Source organism: Alternaria rosae (genome assembly GCF_020736505.1).
Source record: "Alternaria rosae strain MPI-PUGE-AT-0040 chromosome Unknown BKA58scaffold_10, whole genome shotgun sequence".
Taxonomy (NCBI): Eukaryota; Fungi; Ascomycota; class Dothideomycetes; order Pleosporales; family Pleosporaceae; genus Alternaria; species Alternaria rosae.
In genome coordinates, this window is record NW_025763579.1 from 1,487,344 (window position 1) to 1,501,606 (window position 14,263).

General features: G+C 52.7%; 5 protein-coding genes across 5 annotated transcripts; 3 read left to right on the forward strand and 2 right to left on the reverse strand.

The window, feature by feature from the left end:
• Nucleotides 1-1,707: 1,707 nt before the first annotated feature.
• On the forward strand, nt 1,708-2,908 carry BKA58DRAFT_392924 (uncharacterized protein). The gene is made up of 2 exons (XM_046171044.1): nt 1,708-2,795; nt 2,854-2,908. Exon 1 carries the CDS (start codon nt 2,110-2,112, stop codon nt 2,788-2,790), a length of 681 nt encoding a protein of 226 aa, XP_046021579.1. The 5' UTR covers nt 1,708-2,109; the 3' UTR covers nt 2,791-2,795; nt 2,854-2,908.
• Nucleotides 2,909-3,280: 372 nt separating this feature from the next.
• On the forward strand, nt 3,281-4,899 carry BKA58DRAFT_368637 (mitochondrial 2-oxodicarboxylate carrier 2; the record flags this gene model as incomplete). Its single annotated transcript, XM_046168945.1, has 6 exons — nt 3,281-3,580; nt 3,753-3,804; nt 3,909-3,938; nt 3,990-4,076; nt 4,129-4,185; nt 4,248-4,899. Exons 1-6 carry the CDS (start codon nt 3,529-3,531, stop codon nt 4,897-4,899), a joined length of 930 nt encoding a protein of 309 aa, XP_046021580.1. The 5' UTR covers nt 3,281-3,528.
• A 302-nt stretch (nt 4,900-5,201) lies between these two features.
• BKA58DRAFT_392933 (uncharacterized protein) lies at nt 5,202-6,111 on the forward strand. Its single transcript, XM_046171045.1, has 2 exons — nt 5,202-5,741; nt 5,822-6,111. The coding sequence occupies exons 1-2, from the start codon at nt 5,637-5,639 to the stop codon at nt 5,957-5,959; spliced, it is 243 nt and encodes an 80-aa protein (XP_046021581.1). The 5' UTR covers nt 5,202-5,636; the 3' UTR covers nt 5,960-6,111.
• Nucleotides 6,112-8,653, reverse strand: BKA58DRAFT_392934 (uncharacterized protein). The gene has a single exon (XM_046171046.1). It carries the CDS (start codon nt 8,429-8,431, stop codon nt 6,476-6,478), a length of 1,956 nt encoding a protein of 651 aa, XP_046021582.1. The 5' UTR covers nt 8,432-8,653; the 3' UTR covers nt 6,112-6,475.
• A 1,568-nt stretch (nt 8,654-10,221) lies between these two features.
• BKA58DRAFT_414479 (RIC1-domain-containing protein) lies at nt 10,222-13,753 on the reverse strand (the record flags this gene model as incomplete). Its single annotated transcript, XM_046172492.1, has 5 exons — nt 10,222-11,025; nt 11,093-11,580; nt 11,628-11,895; nt 11,949-13,364; nt 13,412-13,753. The coding sequence occupies 5 exons, from the start codon at nt 13,751-13,753 to the stop codon at nt 10,222-10,224; spliced, it is 3,318 nt and encodes a 1,105-aa protein (XP_046021583.1).
• Nucleotides 13,754-14,263: the final 510 nt, after the last annotated feature.

A 14,263-nucleotide genomic window follows, 5' to 3' on the forward strand; every position in this document is an offset into this window, starting at 1 on the left:
AGTCTTCCTTGAGAATCGGTGGTAGCTCGATGCGGTCTCGAACATAGCAGGCCAACTCGTTGCGCTTGATGATCATGTGAATGATGTCGTTGCGAATCGCAGGAATACGGCTAATCTCGGAAGTCTCAAGGTAATACAAGATACCGTAAGCAATGTCAACGTCTGCGAAAATTAGCAAGGAATGCAGTACAGCTTGAAAGACATACCATATCGGTCCGACAATAATAGGTTGTACAAGGCGGTCTGAGCAACGTGTGCCGCGTTCGAAGAATTCTTACCAGTCTTGACTTCGAAAGGCACTGTCAATGTGCGTTCACCCAGGTCATCTCGCATTGTCACTTGCACAGTAGCATCGATGTTGCCTTTCAATCCATACATTGGAGACCAGACGTGCTCCTCCACATCGAGTAGCTTATTAATGCTCATGGTCGACTGTCGTCCGTTTCGCTCTCGAACGACGGCATCAGCTTGAGGTTCAGCGCGAACAAACATCTTGGCCCATGCCTGTAGCTCAGGCAGCTTGCTGCTCAAATGTTCCTTGACGGCTTCGCACGTTGAGTTGATCTCCAGTATGGTCTCGAGATGGTTCGGCAAGAGTATCTCGATCGTGTCCAATAGGAATACAGAACTCCATTCGTTCGATTTCACGGCTTCCTGGAACAGCTCGTGAAGCAGTGTACCGTAAAGCATTGGGGCGTTGGCCTTGCTGGTGGCCTTGACACGGTCTTGAAGCACCGCTCTTCGTAAACACCCGAAAGAGTCAGCGACAACGGTCGATGAGATGAGATGATCAGGATGAAGGATGACCATATTGTGGTGATCATCAATGATACACTGTCCAGTACTTGTAAAGTCGCCGATGACATGCACAAACGAGCCCGTAGTGCATGGGGTATCAAACCAAGCTTGTCGTAGAGTGATCGCCTTGAATAACTTCGTCTTTTCTTCTTCAACTAGCAGAACCTAGATTGTGTTAGCTGCGGCAGCCAAACAGCGTTTGAGTCAGTGACTCACCTTCTCGGGCATCTGGTAGCCGCGATCAGTGGTATATGAGCTTTCGTCCACTCGCTTGATAAGGTAGCGCTGGATTGCTCTATTGTCCTGTTGACTCTTCGAGGTTTAGCAGGCTTCTTTAGTTAGGGCCAGGTTTCTATTCCACTTACAGTATTGGCAGGTACTTGCGTGGCTGCGACTTCGGCGGCAGCGAATTCGTCAGCATCAATATCCTCTCCAAAGTCGTCGTCATCATCGTCGTCTAGAAGGCTGATGACAGGTGCAGACACTGCACTTGCTGTATCTGGCACGCCTTCCGCCTCTGCGGTCAAGACCTGGTCTGCCGTTGGAGACTCTACAGATCGCGTATCATATAGCGATGCTACATGTTCTAGATCTGCAGCGAAATCGTCCTCATCGTCCATGCCAAACTCATCGTCATCACTGCCTTGTTGTAGTTCTGACTCTGTATGGTGGTGTTGTGCGGGAGGATGGACGGGCTCAGTGGGTATGGTAACATAGCTTGTGGAACAGTCTGGAGGCGCTGATTTTGCGGGCGGTGCGGGTTGCACAGGTCGAGGCGATATATCCAAGGCTTCCACCATGTCAGCATCGAAGTCGTCTCCGAAATCATCTGAGGATCCCTGCGATGCCGGTGGCTTCGGTGCCGCCGCTCCCGTGTAGTTATCTTCTTGAACGAGCTCATCATCCATGTCCACGATGTCTTCTAGAGGTGCCGACTCGTGTCGTATAGTTTCGTAGGTTTCAGCGTGATAATCGCGTGCGCGCCGCTGTAGAGGGGAGCCTGACGATTGGTCCTGGCGATCGCCTGCCCCAGGCAATGGAGACGAGCCTGAGGGCATCTGTGACGATATGCGCGGCTGTGACTTTGACACGCATTCCCTCATGCGCTGGACCATGCTCGCGATATTCGGTTTCGCGGGTTGTCCAAGCATCATCCCATCCGAACTAGATGCGCCAGCAAAAACGTCCTCTGTAGTGTCCTGCTCCGGCTGAAACACACCGTGGGTTCTCCGTTTCTTCCGGGTCGATGCTGGGAACTCTACGCCACAGCTTGCCCATCTCCGAAGTCCACTGACACTTCCAGCAGCAGCCATGGACCTGGGTGACGATTCGTTGATGAGATGTGCAAACGCCACGCTCTTGTTGGCGCTCGGTGTTCCCTTGTTGTTCGTATATCGTGACCACAGCTCCATGGCAGGGTCGGCCTGGGGTGTTGTGATGTCTTGCCTGGCGCCGTCCAGTCTGTGTTCGTCTTGCGACGGTCCGACGGGCGACGAGCTCCTCGCGCGCTTCTTGTTCTTCCTGGGCAAAGGCGTGTTCACTGCTTGTGAGCCTCTCCATATCAGCGTCTCTTCGGGTGAGGCGACGGGTTGCAGCACGTGTCTTGAGGAATCGTCAACGTTGCCAACCAGGTCCGCAAGCGGCAGCCTCGTAGTGGCGGGAGTTGATGGCGGCGGACAGTCGAGAACGGTGGGCAGTTTTGGAGTCTTGTTCGCGGTTGCTACATCCTTCGCGACCCTGTTCGTCTTTGGTGTGCCCATGGGCTTGGCTGTCTTTCCTCGCGCCGTAGGTAGATTTTCCTTCTCGGCTTCGCGCTGTCGGAGGGATTCGGCGGTGGGTGCGCCCTCGATGAACTGGAAAGCTTTGAGCTTTGTGCGTGTCTGGGTCGAAGGCATGATCGGAGGGCCAGTAACTACCTGCCGAGCCTGCGGCGCCGTCTGGTTACTGTTCTGGTGGGGGAAGTTGCGCGGGCGATTCCATTGGCCCTTGTAATGCTGCTGCGAGGGTGAGAGGTGAGTAGGCGCCGGCAGTGGAGGCAGCGAGCTATTCAAGTACCTTTGGCTTCTGGTTCTGGTCAAAGAAGGACCTCTGTCGCGTGGACATGGAGATGGTAGGTAGCGTAAGCGTCAAGAATGGGCTGAACGCGAAGACGCGTCGTGAGTGGCCAATCACATTGGGCGAGGCGAGAGCTCGTCATCACGTGGCGATACGCGCTCGGGCCGGCTGACTCGAGCCGATGTGCGACTCAGCTCCGAGTGCGGGGACCTGCGCTGGGCTGAACCACCCTTCGCATCTATGGGGACATGCAGACACGATGAAATATGGACTGTTCGATTGGCAGCTACATCATACATTGGAAGTCATAGATAGCCTCGGTCTGGGGTGACCGGCATGTGCAAGCTCCCGTCACCGTCGTCGGATATCCTGATTGATACAGTCACGGAATTGACACGACTTGGCGTATCGCAAGTAGCTCCGCGTATTACGAAAGTATCAAGGCATGTCATAGAGGCAGGGACGGGTCAGAGGGCTGCTTTTGCGCCAATTGAAATCTTGTCAACCGAAGACGGGAAGCTAGGACCACGCCTAAGCGGAGTTTGGACATTCATCCCACGCTCTAGCACTCTTTCCCCAGATTGTGCGCGCCGACCGTGAATCGCTCACTCAACAGCGGCCATCTCTCTTCTCTTCCCCTCGGCCACCTCATTACCTCCCACCACTACCGCCAACATGTCTGCTGCCGATGCGAAGCCATTGCCTTTCGTCTACCAGTTCGCGGCTGGTAAGTTTTAATTGTCTTAACACCGCTCAGCTCCGATGCGACAGCTACCCGAGAGAAATCTAGTGCTCGCTCCAAGCTAGAAATCAAGATCTACTTCCCTCCGATTATCGCGCACAGCATTATCGCGGCCAAGTGGAGCTTCGCTATGTTAATCAGCACTAACAATGTACAGGTGCCGTAGCTGGTGTGTCAGAAGTGAGTGCGCAACCGTTTACGAAGCTCGCGTGAGATAGACTGTGCTAATGCAGCTCATGTATTTAGATTCTGATCATGTACGTATCGTCCACAACCATCCCAGTTGGGGCTCAAACACTAACGCTATCTCAAGGTATCCGCTGGACGTCGTCAAGACCCGGATGTAAGCGACCGCACAACAGACCAACCCTGAACCGCCTCTAAATATACGCAGACAACTTCAGACCTCTGGCAAGGTGGTCGGTGACGAGGGCTACAATGGCATGATGGACTGCTTCAGGAAGATCATCAAGAATGAGGGGTACGCTATGACGCTCCTGCGATCACGAGCAAGAGGGGTTGACATCTGCCAGTGCTTCGAGATTGTACCGCGGTATCACCGCGCCTATCCTTATGGAAGCTCCCAAGAGGTACGCGCGCTGCCATACTACTTTGATTGCAATAATGAAGAAACTCATCTCACGCGACACAGAGCCACCAAGTTCGCAGCCAACGACTCATGGGGTTCCTTCTACCGCAATCTGTTCGGTCAGGCCAAGATGAACCAGTCGCTCTCCATCCTCACCGGCGCAACCGCAGGTGCCACCGAAGCCTTCGTCGTCGTACCCTTTGAGCTCGTCAAGATCCGGTTACAAGACAGGGCTCAAGCCCACAAGTACAACGGCATGGTGGATTGTGTCACCAAGATTGTCAAGCAGGAAGGACCGCTCACCCTTTACCAGGGTCTCGAGTCGACCATGTGGAGGCACATCCTGTGGAACGCTGGATACTTTGGCTGCATCTTCCAGGTCCGCGCTCTCTTGCCCACAGCAACCACCAAGAAGAGCCAAATCACCAACGACCTCATGTCCGGTGCTATCGGTGGCACTGTCGGTACTATCCTCAATACTCCCATGGACGTCGTCAAGTCGCGTATTCAGAACTCCCCCAAGGTCGCGGGATCAGTACCCAAGTACAACTGGGCATGGCCGGCTCTCGGTACGGTCATGAAGGAGGAGGGCTTCGCAGCACTTTACAAGGGATTCACACCCAAGGTTCTGAGATTGGGACCTGGAGGCGGTATCTTGCTGGTCGTGTTCACCGGTGTCATGGACTTCTTCCGCAACATGCGCGACGGCAAATAAGTCATGACTAGACTCATCGTCAGTCTGTGTAGTCTTTGGTCTACTTTAACCATTCAAGAACCGGGAGGAATCTTGCAATGTAGATTACGTATCCTGTATCCGCTTGTTACGAAGCAAGCCAGGGTCAAATCACATCCTTCAAACCATGTTATAATGATATGAACTCGTGCTGGCCATTTTGTTGTATTTGAGAGTATTGCTGTACTCTCCGGTCGAATCTACTTCGTATCCTTCTTTCATGACACGCCGCAGCATCCGCACTATGTATATATCTGGGGCTGCCAATAGACGGATTCCACTAGTGTTAGGTTCCTTGTCCAGTCTACGTGCGCGGTATTATGAAGAGCTTTTCTAAACAAACGCCTGCGATATCTCTTACAAGTGAAAAATCCCAATCCGAAACCATTGCACGCCGACACATGCCAATCCCGCGTTCTATCAACCCCAAACAACCCCACTTAGGCGGCTAGACACGGGTGACGTCACCCTCCCCTCCAAGCACTCACTACAGCCCGTCTTGCTGCCTGGTGACCCCTAAAGCCCAAACAAACAAGTTAGTTCACGCAAGTGCCAGCCAGGATCTACTTGCATAAGTACTGCCTGCCCTCTACCCCACTATCCAACTGCAAAACAATCCAAACACAACAACCTCCACGATAAGACTACTCTCAAAACTCCGCGCAAGCAAACCCATACATCCACACAAGCACTACACCACCAGAACATCACCGCACAACATGCCTCTCGTAGTCCCTGGTCTGCAGTCCAAGGACGGAAACTCCAACGATGACTGGATGAGCAAGCTCATGGGCAAGAAGCTTGGGGATCAACATGATGAGATGGTGAGATGATCTCCTTATTCCTCGTTCCTCTCCCCTATTCCACAGCCTGAGTCTGAGCGCTGACTCAATGCCACTCTCAGACCTTCGCAAAGACAGACCTACCCCAGCAACACCGCGTTCTCAAGCCCGACGATATGAAGACTATGGACATGCAGCCCGACAGGCTGAACATTCACGTCGATAACGATGGTACTATCAACAAGGTTACCAAGGGTTAAGCGGCTAGAGTGTGAGGGCATATCTAGTGGGATGACATGGTGAGGGATGAAGGCGTGAGGGCATAGGAATGTAAGAGCTAGGCCTCAGGGTTGGGCAGAAGACAGCATAGGACATATTGAGTCAAGACACCATGAGACATCAGTGCACACGAAGTGATGAGTGATGAATGATAGTTAATGAGAGTGTATCTGGAAAAAGATGTCTGTCGCCACCTTTCGGACTAAAAGTAAACAACAGAACTCCGAAAACGCCTTGCCATGATATCGTACAGTAAAGGTGAAGGTATATACATCCGTACAAAGAAAGTAGAGGTCAACCCTAAATACCCACGAATGTTTTCGAAATAGTAAGAGAGTAAGGCCACGCCTTGTCAGCGCCGGGCCTGAGCCCTACAGCCCTATATGAGCACGGATACCGATTCGAGGTGGAGCATTCGGAGACGCCGAAAGACATCGCCACTGTGGAGAAAGCTTGTCGCAACGTCGTTTCCTTCGAGATGTGCAAATGATAGCGGTTTAGAATTTCGATCGTTTCCTCGACACGAAGCTGTCGTTTCTTATCAGTTGTCCCTCACCAGACTTTCTTCCTAAGGCTGCAATGACATCAGTCATTCTCAGCATCGTCGAATGAATCGCTTCAGGATGCTCAAAGCACAGCATGATGCATGCGCGCATAGTCGTTGCAGAGAAGTGTCTTCGCAGGTTCTTGTCTTTGCTTTTGCTGCTTGCGGCTCCCATGACCAGGCCTATCCATAGCAGCACTCCGGCCATATCGGACCAACAGTCTGAGAGGTCGGACTTCTCGAGGGCGTCTCGTAGTTGTCGGAGGATAGTCTCTCCACTGCCTGGTTTGATAAGCACTTGTTGTCGAAGGTGGACGTCCGATGAGCTTGATTGCAATGACGAAAGAGAAGGTCGTGAGTATGTGGATGAGTTCGAAGGTCGGTGGTCGAAAGGAAAGCCTTCCTTGTATGAACCAAACATTGGACTCTCGGAAAGGTCGGTAGCCGGACTAACATCTTGGGGTTCCAGAGTCGAGGAAATGGAGTCGTTGGATTGTGAGGCCATGGACGAGCTGTACATGACCGGTTGTATTTCCGGTGAATGCACACGATTAAGCGCTTCTGATAGGGGGACTTGGTCGAGCATAGCCTGGGCCTGAACGATCGCGGCGAGGCGGATCGCTTCATACTTCCAGTCATTCTTGTTCACAATAGCTCTTCCGTGAGATTCTTGTACAGACCGAGATCGAATGATGCGGTTGTAGGCGCTTCGTGACTTGTTAGAGCTGCCCACACGCTTTGAGCTATGGGCGTCGAGAAATTCATCCATCATGGTGTAAACGTCATCCAGGAGTGTTCGCGCATCTGGATTACAACTTGCTGATCTTGCAATCGTCATGAATCCGCCGTGTGGCTGGTAAAGTGGCGACTCCGGTATCGTAGCGATCAAGGAGTATACCTTTACCGCCTTCATCTTGCAGTAGTCGACGTACATCGGAGTCGGCGAAGCTTCCTGTAAAGCCGCGGTCGCGAGGTTTGCCCAGGAGACTGCAGATGCTAGCTGACCATTGACGCCCAAGTTTTGGAGTCCGCCGCGCTGCTCGATCATTTTCGCAATGCCCATCTGGTGGTAGCGTAGACCTATATCGGCCCGGCTGATAACATCTCCCAGTATGAGTTGGCTGACGGCGATGATATTGTGATCTGCCACACTCTGCTCCACGTCGGTGAGGTGACCACCTACAAAATGTATAACATCTTGGCGCAGTGCTGCAGTTTCCAAACTCTCTATTTCGCGGTTGTGAACGACATCATCGTATGCGGAAGCCATGTAGAGGGTGCTGAGGAAGGCATGTGCGTAGTTCAGGCATTCAGGGATCCAGTGTTTACCCAGACCCTTCGTGCCGAAGTATTTGGAGCATTCGACCTTCAGCCTCTCGACGTTCACGCGAGTATTTCTCGATTGAAACATAGTTCCGAAGGGGTCGATCCCATTCCCAAGGCAGCGCAAATCCGGTACTGGGTATTCGTCGAATGGATACACGCGGCCACTTCTCACTGGGATAACAATTGGTGTTTGGGGAAGGGTTGTTTGGCGAGGCTCCGTCCGTGCTACCTGCATGTCATGTTGGGGAGACTCCTGACTGCTGCTCGTAGACTGCGACAACCGATGTATCTTATCATCACACTTCTTCCCCTTGACTTTCGGGGTTTTGAATGTACGTTCTTTCGTGGCGCCTTCAGATCCAAAACTCGATCGCGAACGATCCGAGGCTTCGCTATTAGCCCTGCCCTTCTCGCCGGCCTCTTTCTTTGTTGTTTTCAGATAGCTTCCCATCGCGGTTTGGCGCACGGCTTGCATATTGGGCTTTGATTTGAAATCGCTGGGTTTGGTGGCGGTAATCCATCGAAGGCTCGCATTGTCAGGTGACTTGGCCGTTGGTGAGGAGCTTGATTTCCGAGACGGCATATAATCTAGCGGATATCAGCGTCTGGCACCCCTGAATGAGCTGGAAATGACGATCAGGGGTTTTGCTGATATTGGTGATCGTGTTACACACCGCGTAGGTGCAGCATGCGCAAGCAGTGAACCTCGGCCCTAGCGAGAGCGCCTTCGGCATGTAGTACGCGCATCAAGTCCATTCAATGACACGAAAAAGCACGCTCACCAGTGAGTTGTTGCGGAGGCGACATGACATTTCCATAGAAGCTCGAATCCGATGCAATCGTCGATGGTGGTGAAGGATAGGCAAATGGCATGTGATGGGCGGAGAAGAGCGGTCGTGCGGCTGGAGGGGCAGTCATTGTTGTCGACTAGCCCGATACTCAAGGATAATTGGCAAGCGCGATGATGGTCGATTCGATGATCGAAATGTGTGGGTCATTCCTATGGCAGATGTAGATATTTTAGATGGAATCTCAGCAGCAGAAGACGAAGGATCGATCGGTATTGGGTAAGGCTGAAAGTAATGGGGCTAGAAGTATATATACGCGGCTGGCGACAGTGTGCCTTGCCGCCCGTGAATATTTCCAGAAAGGGCGCAATGCCAGCCATACAAAGCTTTGTGCAACAGATGAAGCGGAAAGCAGGCGATAGTGCGTCATAAAGCGTGTGTTGAGCATGCGCAGCAACGTGCTGGTGCTGGGACGAGTATACGGTGAAGCCAGTCGTGGCTGTGTTCTTGATGCTTGTTGTGACGAGTGAACGAGAGGCCTGCGCGCCGGGGATGAGGCATAGTTGGTTGCCTGAACGCCGACCCATTGCACTGGTGCTCGCTCTAGCGCGGGACCCGTCTTAGATGCAGCGTGAGGAAGTAGGGCTTTCGGGGATCCGTCAAAAATCTTAAGTAGTTCGCCATGTTGAATAGAATGCGCTTGATGCGCTGCACGCGTTACCACCATGAGCAGAATCACGAGGCTATGCTCTCTCAGTCCCTCCAAAATTCATGTGAAGGACTTCACCCACATCGATTGCCTTGCGAGGAGGCAAGGCCCTCCATTGGACGCTGCTTCGCACGTGCGAAAGCTGACCACCGAGCCCTGAAGACGCTGTAGAGGCCCAGCGCGTCTCACCGCCCGGTAGATGCCACCGCCTCCCCCAAGTGCATGCCAACCCTGCTATCTTATCTAAATCCAAAGTTTGGTCGAGTGGCGGACTTAGATGTCTCTACCAAGACATTTCGTCCCATAAAACCCTAGGCTCAGCTACGTACCTTTTCGATACACACGACACGAGACATCAGGCGATACTACATTAGACGGAGAACACAAATACTACCACAATCTAAACGTTGGCTTACAGGTGGACCATGTACGTGGGTGCGCCGTTCCTCGGGATTCCATACAAGAAGCGGTAGAAGAGGTCAGACTGGTCGACCTCACCAATCGCTAGGTATAATCCTCTTCTTGCCGTGAGGTTGGGTAAGCAGCCCTGTGGGGTCAATACGACCCTGCATGGCTGCTCATTGGAGAGAGAGCAAAGCCAGACCAAGATTTTGGGACCATCGAATCGCTCACGGCATCCGGAGTACCCAGATCGCCTAACATCACCAGGTGGCTGTTCAATTGTTCAAGTGGTGATCAGTGTATATTTCAGTGGTACCTAGGTAGCGAAGGCAGCTGAACCATGAGTCCGAGCCCCGCGATGCGACGCCATACATAATTGTCGTGAGTATTGCGGGGTTGAATACACGGAACGCTTGCAAAGATGTACATAGCTGCGTCAATGGAACCAACCATGAGAGACTCTGGCTGTGACTACTACTGACGCATATTGTTCAGCCCAAGGCCGAAATAATCGCCGGGTGTTTGTGACGGGCGTGTATCGCTACCATCACTTACGTCGCTCCCACCGGGGCTAATATCACCACTCTCTCGCGCCATCATACCAGTACCATCGCCCCCCAAATCACCGCCTGTGCCGTTCAATGTCTTAAGCCCATTGTTTCGTCCTCGCAAGGGTACATTTAGCCGTGCGGTTTCGAACGTGAAGTGCGACTGGCCAAGGCCTGGCTCCGCTGATGGTGTCTTCAGCTCAACAAGCTCCAACGTACTTCGGAGTGTTGCCCCAGATTCATCGAGAGCCATGAGAAAGCGCGCGAGCTCTTTGCACAGCTCCCAATCTTGTTCGTCTTTGGCGCGTTGAAGTAAGCGCACGACTTGATCACCTGTCGGTCGCAATTCTTCGAAAGTGTGAAGGACGAGAAGATAACCACCTGCGGTCTTAAGGTTCCCTTTCTGTAGCGATTCTTCAAAAAGTTCTTCCGGTGGAGGCAGGTTCGAGAACAATGTCCGCCATGAACGGACCTCAGTTTTGCGGGTACATTGCACAACAATGTCGAGATATCGAGGGAAGGAGCTCAGGAATGACAGCACGCTCGGCAATAGCGCCTGTTCGGGTGGTGGCTGCGTATCCACTTCTTCATCCAAGACTTCATGCAGTAAGATCTCCAGTGCATGGGGGAAGTAAAGCAGGTGCTGGTAATGGTGGCTAAGATGCAAGGCTGCAGGGTGATTGAACTGCGCCAGGTGATACCGCAGCAATGCGGGGAGGAAGAGGTGTGTCTAGCATGTGTGTCAGCGTAAAACCAATGTGCGGCCAATGACGCGGGATCAGAGCGCAGCAGCTTACCCTGGTTCCGAAGCGCAAGAACGCGAAGCTCGTATCCCTGCGTTGAATCAACTCTGATTCCACCCCGAATATGATTGCCTTATTAATCAATGCCGAAAGGGGATAAAAATCGACAGGAATCTGAACAGGCGTGGGCACTTCCCTGCCGATCTCTGGTGATGCGGAAGCAAGAACATCCTGCATGTCTATCCAAACTCGCATGTCGTTACCATCGAAGAACCACAATGAGTCCCGCAAATCGTGGCCGTGTACACTCTCCATGGTCAGTTCCATAGACGGGCTTGCCGGCAAAGAATCGGCATGTCGGTCCAATGCGAACGCAGGGTGATCTCGCATGAGAGCATACGTCTCCACGTTCTGCGCGATGATGCGCATCTCGTATTTGAGTTCGCCACTCTCGGTGGTCGTTGGCTGCAGGAGCACAAGTTTGCCATCTACGAGGAACAGGATAGTCGCGACGGCCACGTCCTGTGTTGGATCACCGTTATCTAAGAAGTGTAAGCAATTACAGAGCTGTAGGATTCGACGGACCCACGTATCTGATCCTCTGGCAGTATCCAGCTGAGTGCTCGCACTCGTGTAGGTGCCCGGATAATGCCATGCAGCGCAATTTGGCCGACTTGCACCAACTTCACACTTGCGTCGGATACACTGATCACATAGTGGTATAATATGTTCTCGTAGGTGTAGACCAAGAGTGAATCTTCACCGGAAGGTGCTATCAGGACAATAGGTGCAGGTAGCTTCTGCGTATGCATGACATGGCTGTTGTCAAGAGCCGCCTCGCGTGAATATACTCGTACCTTGCGAAGAAAGTGTCAGTACAAAGAAAAAGTGAGCGATATGATGTGCATACCTCATGAGACTCGCGGCATTCGACAGCCGCAATCAAGACATGCTGAAACCAGCACATGCCGCCTCGGACAGTAAACTCGTTTTCTATAAAAGGATCATCGAACATTTTCCACCGTCCGCTGTTAACGGAGTAGTGGGCGAGCCCTCTCTTGCCTGCTATTGCCACATATCTACCATCGTTCGAAATGACTGCGCTTCTAATCGGCCATTGGTCGACAAGATATGCTGAAGGAATTTGAACATGGTGCCAAAGAGAGACGTCGGCGGAGATTGTCGTCAGGTCAGGTAGGTCGTAACCACGGTATATCATGAACCCAGTACTGGTCTGCATCAAAGAGCGTGAGACATTTGCCGAAGAGAAGCAGCCAGTGACTGCACTGCGAGCCATCTCCAAAACAAAAAGACGGTTGTCGTTGTCGCCCAACAGTAAGAGCTCCGCGCCACCTCCAATCCAGAAAGCCTCTTTGACGCTGAGAAGCCAACCTTCATTGTTTGTCTTGGAAAGTGTTCGTTCTGCAGTGAAGCTAGTGGCCCCAGGCTTTCCGTATACACTCCACATCGCCCAACCATGTTCATAGCCAGCGAACAAACAGTACCCATCTGGCGAGTAGGTCAATACGGTCAATTTACCGGGCGAAGTGACGTTCGGCCGTAGCTTATGAGATAGAGGGATGTTGCCGGTATAGTCGCGTGCGGTGTATACATGGATCTCGCCACTGGAGCAGCCGACAGCAAGCAAAGAAAATCTCGCATTGATCGCAGCTTTAACACCATAATCGGCATCAGTCTTGGGCGTGTGGAAACCGTAGCCACGGAAGAGACTAGAAGCAGCGGCATCTCGTATAGCCGCTTTTTGAACGGCAAAGGCTTGTCCGTTACTTGTGATCCAGCACGACAGGTTCATGGGCCGATCGTGAACCATTTCATGTATCGATGCGTTGTTCCCAAGCCATGCCATCTTGGTCAGGAGCTCGGTGCTGGTCTGGCTTCCAGTGTTGTCCGGTGCCCACCGGATACATTGTACGGCTGCCGGCTTCTCGGTGGCCACGACCAACTCGTTGTCCAGAGCCAGAGCCCTGATTATCCCAGCATCCACCCGTATCACCATGCGGAACCGTAGACTGAGCTCTTTCAGGCCATTGCCTTCTCCAGGTCCGGCATTGACATCATGCTGTCGCTGGATCTTGAAGCCCGTGATTGCACTGCTTTTCCTTGCGTGGCCTCCATGTGTGTTGGTGAATTGAGCCTGGTATATGCGGGATGAATGGTCTGTTGCGAGCGAGTATGTGATGAGGAAGCCGAGCGCGGTCTGTACGACGAAGATTTGGGAGTCGGGGCGGAGTAGGACGTCTGTATTAGCGCCATATGTTCCAACGGATTGCTCTGAACGAAGCACAGAAGCTAGAACTACCGTAGGCTGTGACGAATTAGCACACGAAGCGCCAGGCTGGCAATGGAACGTGCCTTTGTTTGCCAGACTGTGAGGGTTGTCCTGGTGAGGGTCGCAAACATGTGACCACTTCTCGTCACTCTGATCGCGATGATGGTGCCATGTATATCGTCCTCTACTGGTGGAACCGACGCGCCTGCTTGCAGCGAGTGCGCGCCATTCTTCTCTTCTACCCCACTCTTACTTTCGGTAGAGGCCTCATGTTCAGATTGATTCTGCGATTGAGGGTTCGACCCTTCATGCGCTCCGTCCGATTGCTTGTGTTCCTCGCCATCGTGCGAGGTATTCGTGCGCCCAGAATCCGTACGTTTGGTGGCCGTGAAGACGGAGGGCGACGAGATGGGCCAATACGTCATGGCGGTTTACCGCAAGCGATGGCTGCATTTGCGCGCGCCCATCTCAATGCGGGGATGTATGCTTCACGGAGCTCATGCTAGCTGGGTTGGTGCAGGGGAGGCTGGTGGTGGAGCTGGGCGGTGAAGTCACGCGAGGCGCAGCAATGTGGCTGCTGATCCGTGCTTAGATGTGCAGGCAGTACTCGTATCGCGGGGGGAAGATACGGTGGCTGTCCCGCCGATGCACCACACCTAAATATTACAACGGACGTATTGATTCAAGCGCTCATTGTAACATGTGGCCGAGAGATGACGGACCGATGCCGAATACTGCATTGGGAAGGGAATGTTTACCGTCGATTACGGTGCGCAGATGCGCATTTGCGCACATGCATGAGCCAAGAGATCACAGAAGCCCCGAAAATATTCTGCTTTGCCAACTAACCAGCAGCACTGCGTTCAGCCACTCCATTTGAGGTGGTATTGAGCGCCCGTTGAAGAAATCAAACTTAGATGTCTACGTTGCCTTCA

What these genes read in the sequence shown, in the direction of transcription:
- BKA58DRAFT_392924 (XM_046171044.1), top strand. Translation starts at nt 2,110, where the DNA reads ATGGACCTGGGTGACGATTCGTTGATGAGATGTGCAAACGCCACGCTC.
- BKA58DRAFT_392933 (XM_046171045.1), top strand. Translation starts at nt 5,637, where the DNA reads ATGCCTCTCGTAGTCCCTGGTCTGCAGTCCAAGGACGGAAACTCCAAC. An exon ending in GGGATCAACATGATGAGATG is followed by an intron (nt 5,742 to 5,821) that starts GTGAGATGATCT and finishes TGCCACTCTCAG; the next exon opens with ACCTTCGCAAAGACAGACCT.
- BKA58DRAFT_392934 (XM_046171046.1), bottom strand. Translation starts at nt 8,431, where the DNA reads ATGCCGTCTCGGAAATCAAGCTCCTCACCAACGGCCAAGTCACCTGAC.